This window comes from Phocoena phocoena, chromosome 20 (assembly GCF_963924675.1).
Source record: "Phocoena phocoena chromosome 20, mPhoPho1.1, whole genome shotgun sequence".
NCBI classification, from domain to species: domain Eukaryota; kingdom Metazoa; phylum Chordata; class Mammalia; order Artiodactyla; family Phocoenidae; genus Phocoena; species Phocoena phocoena.
The window spans coordinates 28,509,173-28,527,616 of record NC_089238.1 but is presented as its reverse complement, the minus strand read 5'-3'; the positions used below and the strand labels follow the sequence as shown (position 1 = coordinate 28,527,616).

Below are 18,444 nucleotides of genomic sequence, written 5' to 3'. Positions count from 1 at the left end.
CTGTGGTTTATGTCAAAGAGTGTTCTTTCTATGTTTTCCTCTAAGAGTTTTATAGTGTCCAGTCTTACATTTAGGTCTTTAATCCATTTTGAGTTTACTTTTGTGTATTGTGTTAGACAGTGTTCTAATTTCATTCTTTTACATGTAGCTATCCAGTTTTCCCAGCACCACTTACTGAAGAGGCTGTCTTTTCTCCATTGTATATTTTTGCCTCCTTTGTCAAAGATAAGGTGACCACATGTGCGTGGGTTTACCTCTGGGCTTTGTATCCTGTACCACTGATCTATATTTCTGTTTTTGTGCCAGTACCATACTGTCTGATTACTGTAGATTTGTGGTATAGTTTGAAGTCGGGGAGCGTGATTCCTCCAGCTCTGTTTTTCTTTCTCAGGGTCTTTTGTGTTTCCATACAAATTGTAAAATTTTTTGTTCCAATTCTGTGAAGAATGCCATTGGTAGTCTGACAGGGATTACATTGAATCTGTAGATTGCTGTGGGTAGTATAGTCATGTTCACAATGTTGATTCTTCCAATTCAAGAACATGGTGTATTTCTCCATCTGTTTGTGTCATGTTTGATTTCTTTCATCAGTGTTTTATTGTTTTCTGAGTAAAAGTCTTTTGCTTCCTTTGGTAGGTTTATTCCTAGGTATTTTATTCTTTTTGTTGAGAAGGTAAATGGGATTGTTTCCTTAATTTCTCTTTCTGTTTTTCAATTGTTAGTGTATAGGAATACAAGACATTTCTATGCATTAATTTTATAACCTGCAAGCTTACCAAATTCACTGATTAGTTCTGGTAGCTTTCTGGCAGCATCTTTAGGATGTTCTATGTATAGTATCATGTCATCTGCAAACAGTGACAGTTTTACTACCTCTTTTCAAATTTGGATTCCTTTTATTTCTTTTTCTTCTCTGACTGCTGTGACTAGGACTTCCAAAACTATGTTGGATAAGAGTGGTGAGAGTGGACATCCTTGTCTTATTCCTGATCTTAGTGGAAATGCTTTCAGTTTTTCACCATTGAGAATAATGTTTGTTGTGGGTTTTTTGTATATGGCCTTTATTACGTTGAGATAGGTTCCCTCTATGCCCATTTTCTGGAGAGTTTTTATCATAAATCGGTGTTGAATTTTGTCAAAAGCTTTTCCTGCATCTATTGAGATGATCATATGGTTCTTATTCCTTAATTTGTTAATATGGTGTATCACACTGATTGTTTGCATATATTGAAGAATCCTTGCATTCCTGCGATAAGTCCCACTTGATCATGGTGTATGATCCTTTTCATGTGTTGTTGGATTCTGTTTGCCAGTATTTTGTTCAGGATTTTTACATCTATGCTCATCAGTGATATTGGTCTGTAATTTTCTTTTTTGTGATATCTTTGTCTGGTTTTAGTATCAGGGTGATGGTGACCTTGTAGAACGAATTTGGGAGTGTTCCTACCTCTGCAATTTTTTGGAAGAGTGTGAGAAGGGTAAGTGTAAGCTATTCTCTAAATGTTTGATAGAATTCACCTGTGAAGCCATCTAGTCCTGGGCTTTTGTTTGTTGGAAGATTTTTAATTCCAGTTTCAATTTCATTACTTGTGATAGGTCTGTTTATATTTTCTAATTCTTCCTGGTTCAGTCTTGGAAAATTGTACCTTTCCAAGAATTTGTCCATTTCTTCTGGTTGTCCATTTTATTGCCATATGGTTATTTGTACTAGTTTCTTATAATCCTTTGTATTTCTGTGGTGTCAGTTGTGATTTCTCCTTCTTCATTTCTAATTTTATTGATTTGCGTCCGCTCCCTTTTTTTTTTTTTGATGAGTCTGCCTAAAGGTCTATCAATTTTGTTTACCTTCTCAAAGAACCAACTTCTAGTATTAATGATCTTTGCTATTGTTTCCTTCATTTCTATTTCATTTATTTCTGCTCTGATCTTTATGATTTCTTTCCTTCTACTGACTTTAGGTTTCTTTTTTCTTCTTTATCTAGCTGCTTTAGGTGTAACGTTAGATTGTTTATTTGAGATTTTTTTCTGGTTTCTTGAGGTGAGATTGAAATGCTATTAACTTCCCTGTTAGAAATGCTTTTGCTGCGTCTCACAGATTTAGGGCTTTTCTTGTCATTTGTTTCCATGTATTTTTTAATTTCTTCTTTGATTTCTTCAGTGATCTCTTGGTTGTTTAGTAGTGCATTGTTTAGCCACCATGTATTTTTGTTTTTTACAGTTTTTTCCTGTAATTGAATTCTAATCTCATAGTGTTGCGGTCAGTAAGGATGCTTGATACAATTTCAATTTTCTTAAATTTTCTGAGGCTTCATTTGTGACCCAAGACGTGATCTATCCTGGAGAATGTTCCATGTGCACTTGAGAAGAAAGTGTATTCTGCCACTTGTGGGTGGAATGCCCTATAAATATCAATTAAATCTATCTGGTCTACTGTGTCATTTTACACTTGTGTTTCCTTATTTATTTTCTATTTGGATGATTTGTCCATTGTTGTAAGTGGGGGGTTAAAGTCCCCCTATTACTGTGTTGCAATCTATCTCCCCTTTTATGGTTGTTAGCATTTGCCTTATGTGTTCAGGTGCTCCTGTGTTGGGTGCATATATATTTATAATTGTTATGTCTTCTTCTTGGATTGATCCCTTGATCATTATGTAGTGTCCTTCCTTATCTCTTGTAACAGTCTTAAAGTCTATTTTATCTGATATGAGTATTGCTACTCCGGCTTTCTTCTGATTTCCATTTGCATGGAATATCTTTTTCCACCCTTCACTTTCAGTCTGTATGTATCCTTAGGTCTGAAGTGGATCTCTTATAGACAGCGTACATAGAGGCCTTGTTTTTGTATCCATTCAGCCAGTCTGTGTCTTTAGGTTGGAGCATTTAATCCATTTACATTCAAGCTTATTATTGATATGTATGTTCCTATTACCATTTTCTTAATTGTTTTGGGTTTGTTTTTGTGGGTCTTTTTCTTCTCTTATATTTCCCGCCTAGAGAAGTTCCTTCAGCATTTGTTGTAGAGCTGGTTTAGTGGTGCTGAATTCTCTTAGCTTTTGCTTGTCTGTAAAGCTTTTGATTTCTCCATCGAATCTGAATGAGATCCTTGCTGGGTAGAGTAATCTTGGTTGTAGGTTTTTCTCTTTCATCACTTTAAGTAAATCTCCTGCCACTCCCTTCTGGCCTGCAGAGTTTGTGCTGAAAAATCAGCTGATAACCTTATGGGCATTCCTCTGTATGTTATTTTTTGCTTTTAAAATTTTTTGTTTGAATTTAAATTTTGTTAGTTTGATTAATATGTTTTGGTGTGTTTCTCCTAGGATTTATCCTGTATGGGACTATCTGCCCTTCCTGGAGTTGGGTGACTATTTCCTTTCCCAAATTAGGGAAGTTTTCCACTATAATGTCTTCGAATATTTTCTCAGGCCCATTCTTTTTCTCTTCTTCTTCTGGGACCCCTATAATTTGAATGTTGGTTTGTTTATTGTTGTCCCAGAGGTCTCTGAGATTGTCTTCAATTCTTTTCATTCTTTTTTGTTGATTCTTTTCCTAGGCAGTTATTTCCACCATTCTGTCTTCCAGCTCACTTATTCGTTCTTCTGCCTCAGTTATTCTGTTATTCATTCATTTTAGTGTATTTTTCATTTCAGTTGTTGTGTTGTTCATCTCTGTTTGTTCTTTAGTTCTTCTAGATCTTTGTTAGACATATCTTGTACTTTCTCAATCCGTGCCTCCATTCTATTTCTGAGATTCTGGATCATCTTTACTATCATTACTCTGAATTCCTTTTCAGGTAGGTTGCCTATTTCCTCTTCATTTATTTGGTCTTGTAGGTTTTTACCTTGCTCCTTCCTCTGTGACATGTATTTTTGTCATTTCACTTTTTTTTTTTTTTTTTTGATGGGTGGGATTGTTTCCTATCTTACTGGCTGTTTGGCCTGAGGATTCCAGCACTGGAGTTTGTAGGCTGCTGGGTAGAGCTGGGTCTTGATGCCAAGATGAGGATCTCTGGGAGATCTCACTCCAATGAATATTTCCTGGGGTCTGAGGTTCTCTGTTAGTCCAGTGGTTTGGACTCAGAGCTCCCACTGTAGGAGCTCAGGCCTGACCCCCAGCTTGTGAACCAAGATCCTGTAAGCTGTGCAGGGCAGCAGGGGGAAAAAAAAAAAGCCAGAAAAGGCCTTGGCTCTGGGGGGCAGGGCTTAGGCAGGGGCAGGGTTTAGGTGGTGGGCGGGCCTATTCTTAGGACCCACGGGGCTGGAAAAGGCCGTGGTGGGTGATCAGGCTTAGGCTCAACCACAGCAGGAGGGGCCCAGGAGTGCCTCTGGCCTTGGAGGGTGGAGGATCAGGTCTGGGACCCCAGCAGGCTCCCTGGGCCAGAGTAGGCAGAGGAAATAATAGGCACGCTCCCCCTGATCCTCCAATCGCAGATGGTGCTCTCCCTGTTGGCCTCTCTTCTTCTTCCCTACCCATGCCCCTAGGACCCACACGGCCAGAGGGGGCCCCCAGAAGGCAGGGGACCAGACCGGGAAGCCTAACAGGCTCACTGTGGCTGAGCGCAGGGGAAACACCCAAGGCACTTCCCCTGATCCCATGGTCCTGGAGGGTCCCTCCCACTGCCTCTCCTCCTCCCTCCCTCCTACATCCCTAGGACCCACGTTGTCTGGAGGGGGCCTTGGAGGGCCGGAACCGGCCCAGGAGATCAGCAGGCTTCCTGGGGCCCGATTGGGAAGGGGAAACGCTAGGCGCGCTCTCCTGATCCTCCAAGCCTCCGAGGGTCCCTCCAGGCATGGGAACCCCTCCCCTCTCCTAGCCACCCCTCAGGGGCCCCAGTCCTGTCCGGCTTCCACTTCTCCTCCCCCCTCACAATCCCTCACATCCTACCCAGTCACTCGGGGGTTCCTCCCATCTCCTTGGGTGTTGAGGTCTCCCACCAGCATCTGGCAGGTACCCTAGTTGTGGGGAGACGCAAACTCCATGTCCTCCCACGCCACCATTTTGACTCTGCCCCACTATGTAGGCATTTGACAATATTCTATACAAAAGGTTTTTCTAAAAATAAAGCAACTATGGAAGTAGAAGAACTATTTAGTTATGAAGAAATAACTGGTTTATAGAAAACAAGGGAAAGGTGGGTATAATAAGGATTTTTCTTTGATAGAGAATTCATAACTCTGCTTAGAGCTGAAACTGGTATTCTTGACATTTTTATAAATGACTTGAGAGAAAAAGTAGTGGGAAAGTTTTAAATTCAAGATGAGGTAGAAGTATTTGCAACTTTTCCGGAGGGAAATTTAAAAGGAAATACTTATCAAACTTTTGAATGCATATATGTTCTGACCAAACAATTATACTTCTGATTTATCTTACAAGGGCTCAATGTTCAATGTAACACTGTTTATAAGAGCAAAACACTGGAGTATCCACTAATGGAGGAACAGTTAAATTAACGTATATAAGATACTATGTAGTAATTTTAAAAATACAATATTAATTGCATACCAGACTAAATTAAAATTTCAAAAATTACAATAAATCTGTTGAATAAAGAAGTGCTAAGATTTTATGATGCTAAGGCATGTTCTTACCAAATGTCTTGTGTCAGGCCGTGAAGCTTGCAACTGTTCAAACTCTTCTATTTTTGCAAGATCTACATCTTCTTTTAGTTCCCAAGTACTGTCTTCATATGGTAATGAGCACCACTTTACTAAGTAGTAAATAACAGGCTGTAAAAAAATTTTTTTTTTCATTTTACCATTTTGAAAAAGAATAGTAAGAAACAAGTTTAAATTGAGAATCCCCAGAAATAGTTTAAATATATTAACCTACATTGGTAAAAACTTATGAAACTTTTTTTGGTGTTTTTAGGTCATTAACTTTAAAAAAGTAATGCTTTATGCCCCGGTCCGGGAAGATCCCACATGCCACGGAGCGGCTGGGCCCGTGAGCTATGGGCGCTGAGCCTGCTCGTCCGGAGCCTGTGCTCCGCAACGGGAGACGCCCCAACAGTGAGAGGCTCGCGTACCACAAAAAAAATAATAAATAAAAAATAAAAAAGTAATGCTTTAATATTTGGAAGTCTTTAGGTTTTTCTTACTTACTTAGAAAATATTTCTATCAAATATTTACTTACCTCACCAGTATCTTTATCTTCACAAAAAGAGACTTCTAATACTCTGTCTACTTCAACGTAGTCTGGGTTAAATGGTTCTTCTTCCATCTAAAATTAAAAAGTAACTTAGTTGATATATGATAAAGAAGTAGAAAGATGAAAGTGAAATAAAGACAAATTTACTAGCTATTCACTATAGAACAAACACATAAGTTTGATTTTAATTAAATTTCCCCAAAAATGGAATCCTTCCATTTTAATTCCAAAAAGATTGCTAGGGTATTTGTCTATATTATGAATCACCATGTTATATATAAAAAACTCAACTAAACAGCACTAAAAAAATAGGTACTCCAGACAAGTAAGTTACTCTAGAAGATGTGTTCTTAAAAAATTTCCGAAAGGGAGCCTCTTTTGGAAAGAGGCTCTCCTTTACCTCTGTAAAGGTACTACTTTCCTCAGGTCCAAGAGTTGAAGACTAATCACCCGACCTGGAGGCTCCTATCTCATTTGTATCAAACACTCTATCTACTGATGGTTCTTGTGCTCAAGACCCTCCTACCTAACTAAACGCAAACTCTCTGAGCTACCTCACGTTCGACTGCACTCATTTACTCTTCAACCTACACTTCTTCCTATAGTTTCTAACTGGGCTAACAGTAACACAGCACCAACTTCACACCCTACTCCCAGTTACACAAGCCAGCAATGGAGAAGTCATCTTAGATTCCTTCTCTTTTTTAATCTCCCACATCTCTTAACTCATCAATTTACACAGATCCTACTTTTATCTGTAACTCAAATTGGTTCCTCCTTCCTCATTCTCACTGCTTCATCACTCCTTACTTGGATCTTTACAAATAACTTCCTAACTAGTCACCAACTACTGTCTTGCCTCCCTTTAATTTATTTTCACACTGTCCCCATAGCACTCTTTTTCAAATATAAATCATATATTGCTCCCTGGCTTCAAATCCTTCAATGACTCTCCCAGATTTCATGCTTTAGAGTACAAAAACAGATGCTTTTCAAACTCCATGTTCTGTCACACCTTCATGGTTTTATACTAATTTTTCTCTCTTCTGAATAGATTGCTGTTCCTTCTCTTGTCTGCTTGGCTAATTCCTACCCATTCCTCAAAGTCTTACTTCCAAAAACCCATCTCAGCTATCTTGGCTGCCTCTCCTTCTCTGTTTAACCTCTAAATGTTATAGTACTCCATGGCTCTGCCTTTAGTTCTCCTCACTATCTTAATCCTTTCCTGAGCAATACTATCATCTCCATGTACAGGACACACTTGTTAAAGAGCACTGCCCAACACCAGAATGGTAATAAGGTATTCTGAGAAAATCTGCACAGCTCCAGTTTATCTTGTACCTGAGTCATGAATGTACCTAATCTTCATGAAAAACTAGAAGATTATTAGTTAAGTACTTCTAAAATCTTCAGCTCATTAGAAATTTCTATATCAGAGTGAGGTAGTGAGAAATTTTTGAGGACCTCCCAGCATCCATAAACTGATAGGTCATTTCAGTCATCAAATTTTTGAAGTAGATTTTACAATTACAAAGAAATAACAATAGCTTCATGGTGGAAAAATCTGCCATAAGATATCAACCATTATCTAGTGATTAAAGTTACCACCACCAGTAACTGGGCAAATAGGTATCATGTACCTCCTGATATGATACACTGAGAATGCTGCTGCATCATCTCTGTAGTGTTCTTTTAAATAATGCATGACCTGAAGCTGAGAAAACATCAGATAACCCCAAACTGAGGGATGTGCTACAAAATAAACCACTTAAATTCTTTAAAAAGTGTCCAAGTAATGAAAAACAAAGAAATACTGATAAAGGAGACATGACAACTAAATGCATTATATGCTGCAGGATTGGATTCTAGACCAGAATAAGCATACACACTCACACTTTTTTTTTTTGCTATAAAAATACTAGTGGAACAATTAGTGAAGTATGAATAAAGTCTAAGGTGAGATAACAGTACTACATCAATGTTAATTATACTATTATTATGTAAGACTGTTTCTAGAAAATACTGAAATTGAGACTTAATTTTCAAATGGTTTAGAAAAAATGTATGTGCATGGGAGAAAGGCAGAGGCAGAAAGAGAGAGAGAGGGGTGCACAGTGACAAAAGGAGAATTAATGTTAATGACAAAGCAAACATGGTAAAATGTTAACATTTAGGGAATCTAGTTAAAATATATGTGGGAATTTGTTGTACTAAATTTTTCAAATAAAAAGTTAAAAAAATTTACATGAATCTAAAACTGCTCTAAAAAAGTCTATTAAGGGACTTCTCTGGTGGTCCAGTGGTTAAGACTCCGCACTTTAAATGAAGGGGGTGCAGGTTCGATCCCTAGTCAGGGAACTAAGATCCCACATGCTGTGCTACGCAGCAAAAACCTTAAAAAAATAAAAAGTAAAATAAAAAAATTTTAGTCTATTAAAAGAAAAATGAAAAAAAATTTAGAGCAGGAAAGGACATCGGACTTTTTAGTGAAGCCTGGAAAGGTTAATGAATTTTTCCAATGAGGTTCTGTTCATGCATACACAAAGATGATACAGAAAATATGCAATATATTTCACATACTGGAAAATCGTCTTTTCCATTTATTTACTATGCTACTATTTCCATTCTTGAAGAACTCTACTGATAAAATACTTTAAGATATTAACACACTCACATTCAACTCTAAAAAGTATTGAAATATATGCTAATTTAAAAATACAAGAGTTAGCTACCATTCTGAATTATCACTGTTCCTGTTTTAGCTATTTTCCAAGCTAAATTTAGGGAAAGAAAAAAAATGTAGATAGCATTTATATTCAAATATCGTAAGAGGAAGCCTAAGAATTAAAATTAATAATACTTAAATTTTTGATACATAATACTACATGTGTTCAGAGTTCAACACATAATAGTCTTTTTTTTTTTCTTACGTCTGCAAAAAAATGTGCTCTTTGTGCTTGTCTCAATTTGAATCGTTTGATTTTCTGCTGGATCCTTTTATCTTTCAGAAGCTGCTGTTCTGTGGCCCACTCACAGTGAAGATAGGAGCTAAAATTTTTATAAAAGCAATATATTAGAATGATATAGAAAACCATGTTTTGAGTTTTTATAGATTTATTTTTAATCACAGCCTCTAAAACAAAATATTATCTTCAACTTTACAAACAGGTAGTTCATCATTTCATTTAATGTCAATAGACTCCATATAATTACTAAAATAAAGCCACTGTGATCTAAAGGTCTGCAATTTGCCGTATGGAAGCAGAATGGTAAACTGAATCATAAGGGTAACAAAATATGACTTTTAGTTTATTTCTTCATTATAATCATTTTGTCATGATCAGAAAGCTAACTTGTTTTGAAACCAATGTTATTTTATTTAAAATACCTTCCTTCACCAAAGTATTAGAAAAAGTTGAACAAAATCTGAAAAGTTCAACAATATAAATATGATGGATAATGTCTGTAATTTGTAAAAGTGTAATGTATAAATATTACTGCATTTTGATGTTTATAAGTAATGTTTTCTGGGAAAAAAATAAAACACTCAATTTTAACATGAAATGTTTTCAAAATCTTTTCACTTTTTAATAATTTTTAAGTTTATAAAATAAGTAAAAAAATATTTTTAAATGCAGATAAAATAAAAATCATAATTTAACTTAATATACTTAAAATATTAATTCATATTTAAATACCTTTCTATTATTTTTCTAACTCAAATACTTACTAATTCTTGTATTTTACAAAAAATTCTTCTGTATCGATCATCACTCCAGGTGATATCTAAGAAAATAAATTCAATAATTATGACTTTTATGATCAGGCCATGGAATATAAAGTGTAAAATGTAATATATCATTACTTACTTCCTTTTTTATAATTCTAGAAGATAGTATTTTGTCCACAATTGCAGCATCTTCTTCACTCGGATTCTCCTATGTGAGGGAAGAAAAATGTATGATGACACATTCTGAAAACACTTTAGTTGCCACTGTTTATGAATATACTAAAATTCAACAAACATTTATTTAACACGTTCCAGGGACCATGTTAAATGTTAGGAACACGAAAATGAAAAATATCAATTGTTGTTACTGTCCTCGTCATCATTGGCATCATCATCATAGTAAACATATGGTGCTTTTTAATGTGTTAGGCACTATTCTAACCATTTTACATATATCAACTAATTTAATCCTTGCAAATACACTATAAAGTAGGTACTATCTCCATTTTGCAGATTAGGAAGCTCAGGCATAGAGAAGATAAGTTCTTGTTTAAGGTGCCAGATCCCTCAGCTAGCAGGTGAGTGGTTGGTTTACAACCCAGACAAGGGAGAGTGAAAGAACTTTACAAAGAGGAAAATGCATATGCAAAGACACAAAGGTGTCAAAACATGGCATTTAGACAACTATGTTCATAAAACCAGAAGACTGAGTGGAGAGAAGTGGAAGGACATAAGGCTAGAAAATCCATACAAAAGGCTTTGTAAGTTATGCTGAAAAGTGTATTTTCATTTTTTTCTGACTTAGGACACCATTAGAGGAGTTTTCAGTGGAAAAGTACTGTGATTAGGCTTGTAACTTAGAAATATACTGCGAGAAGGATAGCGCTTGGAGGAGTTTTAGGAATATTTATCTAGGAGGTGAAAAATGTAAAAAATTGGATGAAGAAGCAAAGATAAAAGAGAGAACAAATCCCTAGGTTTCTGATCTGAATAACTAATGGTTCTATTAATTACAGTACGGAATCTAGGAGGAAAAGCTGGAGCAGGTTTTAGGAAGAAAGATAATGAAAATATTTTTAAAAATTTACATGGGTTTATTTTGTCATAATCCAAAATCTGTCTTACCACAAATAACTGTAAAGGCTGTTCACCAGGTAAAGGAGCTGAATGCTTTTTTATTTTTATAGAGCCTTTAACCTCTTCTTCAGATTGTTTCCCTTCTGCATCTTCTGCATATTTTTTTCTTTTAATTTGTCGATTTGATCTTCTTTTCTGTAATGAACGATAAGGAGCATATATATGATTATTTTAAAGGAAAAAAAATTATTTCTAGTGTGGCAATTTTGTACATTAAATTTTCAAAACTGTATTCAACATTCATCTTTGCTAATTTTTTCCTTTTAATTAAAGGAAGATTATAATTTGCCCTTTGCCAAAGGTTTACAACCTTTAGTTTTACTTCCTAAAGTGTCAAATAACAATGATTAATAATAATACCTTTATTACTTTTCTTTAGAAATTGTTAAGAATAAAAAGGTTTCTTTTTACCTAACTATTTCACAGCTTGAGAAACATATTTTAAACTATTAATACTTTCACAGTTTTTGCCCCCAAACCTAAAAAGTACGTATCAGATGAATGTTGGTTAAATAATTAATCAGGGGCATAAGACTAAAAGAAGAAATTAAATAATATTTGACACAAAGCCCATGAACTTGTGTTTAAAACAGATTTTAAAAAACCCAAAATAATATTAAATGTTTTAAAAAAGATACAGAAAATAAAGTATGAAATCTACCAAAAAATTAAATGTGAATGGAGGAACCAGTGTTTTACTACCTTTACTAGCTTCCCTTAAAAATACAGAACACCACTATCATAAAAACAGAGGTAAGCTTTTCAGATAGTATTATGTGTAGCAACGTAATTTTAATAATAATCTGAATGATTTAAAATCAGGTATCAAATGCGCATGGCTTTACTTACCTCCCTAAATATCAAATATTTGATGTTCCCACTATAAAGACAAATCTCACAATGGCTTGAAAATCCCAAAGGACTTAGGTTTTGCTTTTGCTCACCTCCCTAAAATCTCGTGGATGGAGGCATCTCAGCCAACTGTTCTACTGCTCAATATTCCTTCTTCCTTTTACTATTCTTCTGTGTATTTAGTAACTCCCATGACATTCCCCCCAGATGCAATCAAAAGAATAACCCATGTGTTCTCCTTTTGGTTTCTGCCAATGTCTTCAATTTGGGAGGTCTTTCATACTTCCGTTGCCATGACAAAACTGAATCAGTGCAGCAGTGTGGGTACAAACTGTTATTTGCATCCAGAAAGGATGCAGTGCCTCTTTCTCTTGAGAGTAGTGGAATATTGAGAGAAAGAAAGGCACTACTGTGGTGAGGTAGCTCAGCCAAATGTAGTAGAAAAATTCCATGCCTCAATTAGGATGGGTCACCATCTCTTAGCCATGAAGATATTTACATTTTCAAAACTCAAGGTAACAATTTTGTCATGGGAGACAGGAAGGTGGCATACAAAAGTTATAAAAAAGGACTTCTTAAGAAACCCAATTTTCCCACATCCTATTTTGGAAAAGATATGAAATATTTATTATTCCCTGGGAGGGAAAATTCTATGGATCTCGAATCTAATACTAAGCTAAAGGAATGTTTGGAGTTAGATTACAGGAATCATATAGTTCTTAATGCTCAAGAACAGTTTAAATTAATAACCATTCATGACATTTATTATTCTAACAATAACCTATATAACCAATGTTATGTCTCACTAGGCACAAATCTTTTAAATAATGAAGTTTGGGAATAATTTAGTACACTTTTAGAAGATTCTGTAGATGATTTCAGCATTAACGTTTCCTTTCTGGTCACTTAGGCATCTAGTGGAACTTTGAAATGCCACACACAGTTCTTAGTAAGCAGTAAACAAGTGGCCGGAAAGAATCCTTTCAACTCACAAAAGTGCACATTCAGATAATTTTTCACAAGACAGAATGAGAGCTACTTACTGTAAACTGCTCCCTCATTCTATGAAGACTTTATCAGTTTCTGAGTAATTAAACAAACTGAGTTTTTCAGCTCTATGAGCTGATTTCATCATAACTGACATTCCACTAGAGCATATAGTTACATATTAGGCAAAGCCAAGTAAGGTACCACTCTCTCCAATTAACTTTCTCTGTCATACAATAGTTCTACTACTTTAAAAATACAAAGCTAATTTGAATGTCCGCATTTTAGGCTAATGTGGATATTTTTGGCTTTCTTTCTTCATAATGTTTTTCGAAGGACAATTTAAAACAGTGACAAATTCTTTCTTCATATTTCTTTTTTCTAGCTTTATTCTTCTTATGTCTTAAAGGCTTTAATAGATCAGTCAACAGCACTTCACATAAGAGGTCAGAAACATTATGCTTTTAAATGACTGAATAGTTTGTTATGATATCACTTGTTTCCTATAATAATCCTAATAAAATGTGCTATAGGGGCTTTTTAAAATAACTTAAGTCTCTAAATATAGTTAGACTACTGCATTACTCTCTGTTAGGTAAAAAATTAAGTATGATAATCATGTTTTCAGATTTCCACCTGACTCTAAACCTTACATTACTTTTCAAGCCTTCAAATTTTGACAATCCATTGTGGTTGAAAGCTACTTTTATATATTTATACAGCATTTATATAATAATATATTTAAATATATCAATAATATAGATTTATAATTGTTTACGAGAAAATTCTTTTTTCCTTCCCCATTAAATTTTTTGTGTTAAAGCAACACATCTGTCAAAGCAACCTAATTAACTACAGTGAAAAGTATGGAAAAAATGTGCATGTTAACCTATTCTACCATTTCATTGTTTGTTAATTACATAATGGAAAAATGGCCAGCATTATTTTAGTAAAAATTTAACTTAATTTTCTCATGTTGAATAATTATAAGTTTGCCTAAGTTAAGGATAACATACGAAGAAAAAGCCAGGCCATATAATATTAGGAGCTTTAGTCACTGCCCTTACCTCAACTCTTGCAGCAGCCCAGGAGCCTTGAGCCACTACTCTCCCATTGGATAAGAAGCTGCATAAGGAAGAAGAAAGGCCATTCAGGGGCTTTCTGGCCCCATAATGCAACAAATGCCACCACCCCTACGGCCTATAGTTGTACTTTAATTATTAGAAAGCAGAGGGTGGCCTGAATTATTATGACCTTCACTATATATATATATATAGAGAGAGAGAGAGAGAGTTTTTTAACTTCACAAGGTTACTTTGAATATATAGCTATTCAAAAACAAAAAGAAAGAAAGAGGAAAATGCACAGTATTTTTGTCTACATTAGGGGATTTTTAATATAGTTGTTTATCTTTTCTTCAATAGAAGCAGACCAAAGGAATTATTTCTAGGAATGATTCAACCCATTTGCTTTATCATTTGTATGTGACTTTTAAAATTAATATCTCCAGCATTAAATTCATTCAAAAGTACTCTATAAGTATAGGATAATATCCCTGGATACTTCTCCATGTTAAAAGCCACGAGGGACTTTGGACTGTTACTTAAACTCTCTGGGCTTCAGTTTCATTATCTGAAAACTGAGAGGGTTTGGAGAGGATGTGTAAGTTTCCTCCCAGGTCTAACATTCTATGGGAATACTACTAGGACCATATTGTAATAATGCTGTCATATAAGTTCTACCATACAATAAAATGTATTTTTACCACTAAACTATAGTATAAATACCCATAAGACCATATTATGCTATCTAAATAATTCTGCCAGTGCTTCATTTCTCAGAAAAAATTTTAATACTCACTTGAGAGTCTTCCTCTTTGAATGCATGCTGTGGCACCTGCTCTGTATCAGATATTTCATCTGAAGACTCATTCTTTCTTTTTTGTTTCTTACCCAATGTAATAATGAGTTTGCTGTTTCAAGAGAAAGAGAGCAAACAGTAAGATCTCTTTGTACTTTTCCATTTTGGGGCAAATTAAGATTCCCATGATAAACTTTTTTCCATTTTATATCACTTGAATGTCCAATCAAAGATGCTATTTATCATGAAATCCATAATGACATTTTCACATGATAAACTCTATTCCAATGGAACAAATACAAACCAGTACTACAGTTAACATATTTCTAAGCAAAGAAAGGCAGACAAATTCTATCACTTGTTTCTTTAGGCTCAAGATTATTTTTCATGAGAAAAATGTCAGGTGTTATAACTATTTAATAATTAAAGTAATTCATTTATTATCTTGTAGGTTTGGAATGAGGGATTTTTTTCCTTCTACCTATTTATTTCAAATTCTGCTCAATTCCTTTGAATCCCACCTATTCTCCAAAAGCCTCTATACTTCTTTCTACCCTATAGTAGTTTCTCCCTTACTTAAAACACTTTACCAATTGATTGTTCTTTGATTATTTCACTTACGTTAAGGCTTTTCTTAGCTATACTATACGTTCCTAAAGAGTAAGAACTTTCTTTTTTTATATTTCTATAGTACGTATATGTTTACATTCTCTAATATGTTAACACACACTGACTCTAAATGTCTAAAATAAAAATGTGTTTTCTATGTTTTTTCCTGATCAAAGATAGACGTACATAGAAGTACATCCCACATTTCCATATCTGGTTCAACAGATGAGATAGAATGATCTTCAAGCGCCATCAGGAAAATTCTATTTTATTTTATTTTTTTTACAAGATTTTTTTAATGTGGACCATTTTTTTAAAGTCTTCATTGAACTTGTTACAATACTGATTCTATGTTTTGGTTTTTTGGCCCCGAGGCATGTGGGATCTTAGTTCCCCGACCAGGGATTGACCCCGCACCCTCTGCACTGGAAGGTGACGTTTTAACCACTGGACTGCCAGGGAAGTCCCTGGAAAATTCTACTTTAGATTTCTGCATTTCAAACATAGAAAACTCCCCAAATATTTACTTTCAGGTATGATATATCAGAAATATATCAAAATTTTTTTCAATAATTATTTACTAATGTTGGAGAACTTGAAGGTTAAGAGCATGCACTTTGAAATCGTAGTTTCAAAGATTTAAAGCTTGATTTCATCATTTACCTATCTGTGGGACACTAGGCAAATTACTTGTTAGATTCCTTGCCTGTAAAATAGGGATATTACAGTAGCTAGTTCTATTGTTGTTGAGAATTAAGTGGGATAATACATGTCTGAGCACAGCCTTTAACACACAGTAACTTCTCAACTAATGGTAACTATATCTAACTGTGATATGCCAGGCACTTTCCTAGGTTCTAGGATTTGAAGATAGAGTGGACACGGTTCCCAACCTTAACACATCATTGTTAGAATATGATCCCAGCTAAAATGCTAAAGAGGAAGTTAGCACAAGATGTAATGTGAAGACAAAGGGAGAAATCCTTATGTTTACTGAAGAGTAAAGGAGGCTTTACAGAAAAGGTAAAGTTTGAGATAGGGAACTGAATGATGAAAGAGACTCCAGCAAGTAATGAAAAGAAAAGGCAGGGTACATTGCAGAAGAATGAGAATAAGCAATGATAAGAGCATGTCAGGAACACACAAAGTACTACAGGAGGAGATGGGTCAAGATCACAGAAGACCTTATATTACATGCAAGGACTTAATGTTTTAGTTTAAGCTCAGCTTTAAGCTCGACATGGCAGGAATTTAAAAGAAATCTGTCTAGTTCATGACTGACAACAAATGGCACTGAGATATTTTTGAATGAATGAAAAAAATAAACCAATTGGAAGATGTAAGAATTTTAAACATTCTAGGGATGTAAACAGCATGGTGACTATAGTTAATAATACTGAATTATATATTTGGAAGTTGCTGAGTACATCTTAAGAAGTTCTCATCACAAGAAAAAAATATATAACTATGTGAGGTGATAAGATGTTAACTAAACTTATTGTGGCAATAGTTTCACAATATATACACACAACAAATCATTATGTTGTATACCTTAATCTAAGACACTGTGATATGTCAATTACATCGCAATAAAATTGGGGGAAAAAAAGAATTTTAAACAAGGGAGCAATGCACCCAGAAGGAAGTGAAATGCAAGTCAGGGAAACCAGCGATAAGACTGACAATTCAGGTGAGAGAGATGAAGAGTGAAATATAGGGCCATGGTAGTGTGGGTGAAGAGGGAAAGAAAGATACAATTTTTCATTTTGGAAGCAGAAACAACAGGACTTGGTTATTGACTGGATGATGAGAGGTGAGAAAAAAATTCTAGAATGATTTATCCCCAGGGTATTCTCATATTGGTTTGATCGCCACCTTCAACAGTATAATGGTAATTCTTACTTGATATCTCACTTGCACTTTTCTGAGTATGTGAAATAAATACGAGCAAACATATAGCTTATGTTGGAACCGGGAAATCAGAGGAAGTACAAAAAGATACTCTGAAACAACATTAAGGAACCAACCATAGTTATACGCTATTCCCTCTCCCTTCTTTCAATGGTCATTTCCTCAGTCTTCTGGTCCCTTTTCCTTTACTCTGGTTTCCCTCCTAAAATAAAAATCTCCCTTGAGGTCATATCTACTATTAGATACCACATGATGGTCCTCCTCCTTATCCACAGTTCTCAAAGAAATCATCTATACCGTTTCTTTCATTCTTCAACCCACTATAATCTGAAGTCTTAAAACTACTTTTCATATTCATAGCTTCCATTTATTCAGTGTTTACTGGGTCAGCCTCTGCTGGTTTTACATGTGTTCTCTCACTTCATGGTCATACAACTCTGACAGGCAAATTTTATAAGAAGAGGAAATTGAGGCTTAGAGAAATTAAGTTACTTGCTTAAAGTCATACCACAGTAAGAATTGAAATAGAAATTAAATATGCCTCACTAAACTCCTAATATGTTTCTGAACTCCTAATGTCTAAGGCCACAAATGACCCCTGTAATGCCAAATCCGACGGAAATTCTAAAACTTTTATCTACCAACACATAACTAATCACTTTTTCCTTATCTGCACCCTTGGATTCATGACACAACATTCTTCTGGTTCTCACTAAACTTCTTCGGCTCTTCTTCTCTTAGTATGTTGATTTTCAGCAAGATTCAGTTTGTCCTGCCAGTCCCTTAAACTTTGGTATTTCTCAAATTTCTGTCTTCAGCTTTCTTCCCTCTCTATATACTATTCCAGGAAATTTAATTTAATCTCTTCTTAACAACCACTTAGAAGTTGAAGATTCTCAAATCTCGTATCTCCAGTTCAGACCGTTCCCCAAACTTCAGATTCATTCAATAAACCAACTGTTTATTGGACACATCAGTATGGATATCTCACAGACATTAAAATCTCAAAATGGCCCCAAATGCAATCCCTCACTTTTCCTAAAACTAATAGTGTACTAATATTACAGTATAATGTAAATTCAGAAACGTGCACACATCAAAAGAGTACATACAAAAAAAAAAAAAAAAAGAGTACATACAGCTCAGTGAATTTTCTCAAACTGAACATAAATATATAGCCAGATCCTAGATCAAGGAACAAGACATTACTGGT

The 18,444-nt window shown here is 35.0% G+C and overlaps 1 protein-coding gene across 6 annotated transcripts in view; it reads right to left on the bottom strand.

The window, feature by feature from the left end:
* CHD9 (chromodomain helicase DNA binding protein 9) overlaps positions 1 to 18,444 on the bottom strand; it is a 241,937-nt gene that overhangs the window by 89,268 nt on the left and 134,225 nt on the right. For all 6 annotated transcript variants that reach the window (XM_065898462.1, XM_065898459.1, XM_065898461.1 and 3 more), the window contains 7 exons: positions 14,712 to 14,823; positions 11,001 to 11,147; positions 10,015 to 10,083; positions 9,876 to 9,931; positions 9,076 to 9,193; positions 6,131 to 6,217; positions 5,586 to 5,723 (listed from right to left, as the gene is read on the bottom strand). In XM_065898462.1, the coding sequence (XP_065754534.1) occupies positions 5,586 to 5,723; positions 6,131 to 6,217; positions 9,076 to 9,193; positions 9,876 to 9,931; positions 10,015 to 10,083; positions 11,001 to 11,147; positions 14,712 to 14,823 (727 nt within the window). The remainder of the gene's footprint in view (positions 1 to 5,585; positions 5,724 to 6,130; positions 6,218 to 9,075; positions 9,194 to 9,875; positions 9,932 to 10,014; positions 10,084 to 11,000; positions 11,148 to 14,711; positions 14,824 to 18,444) is intronic.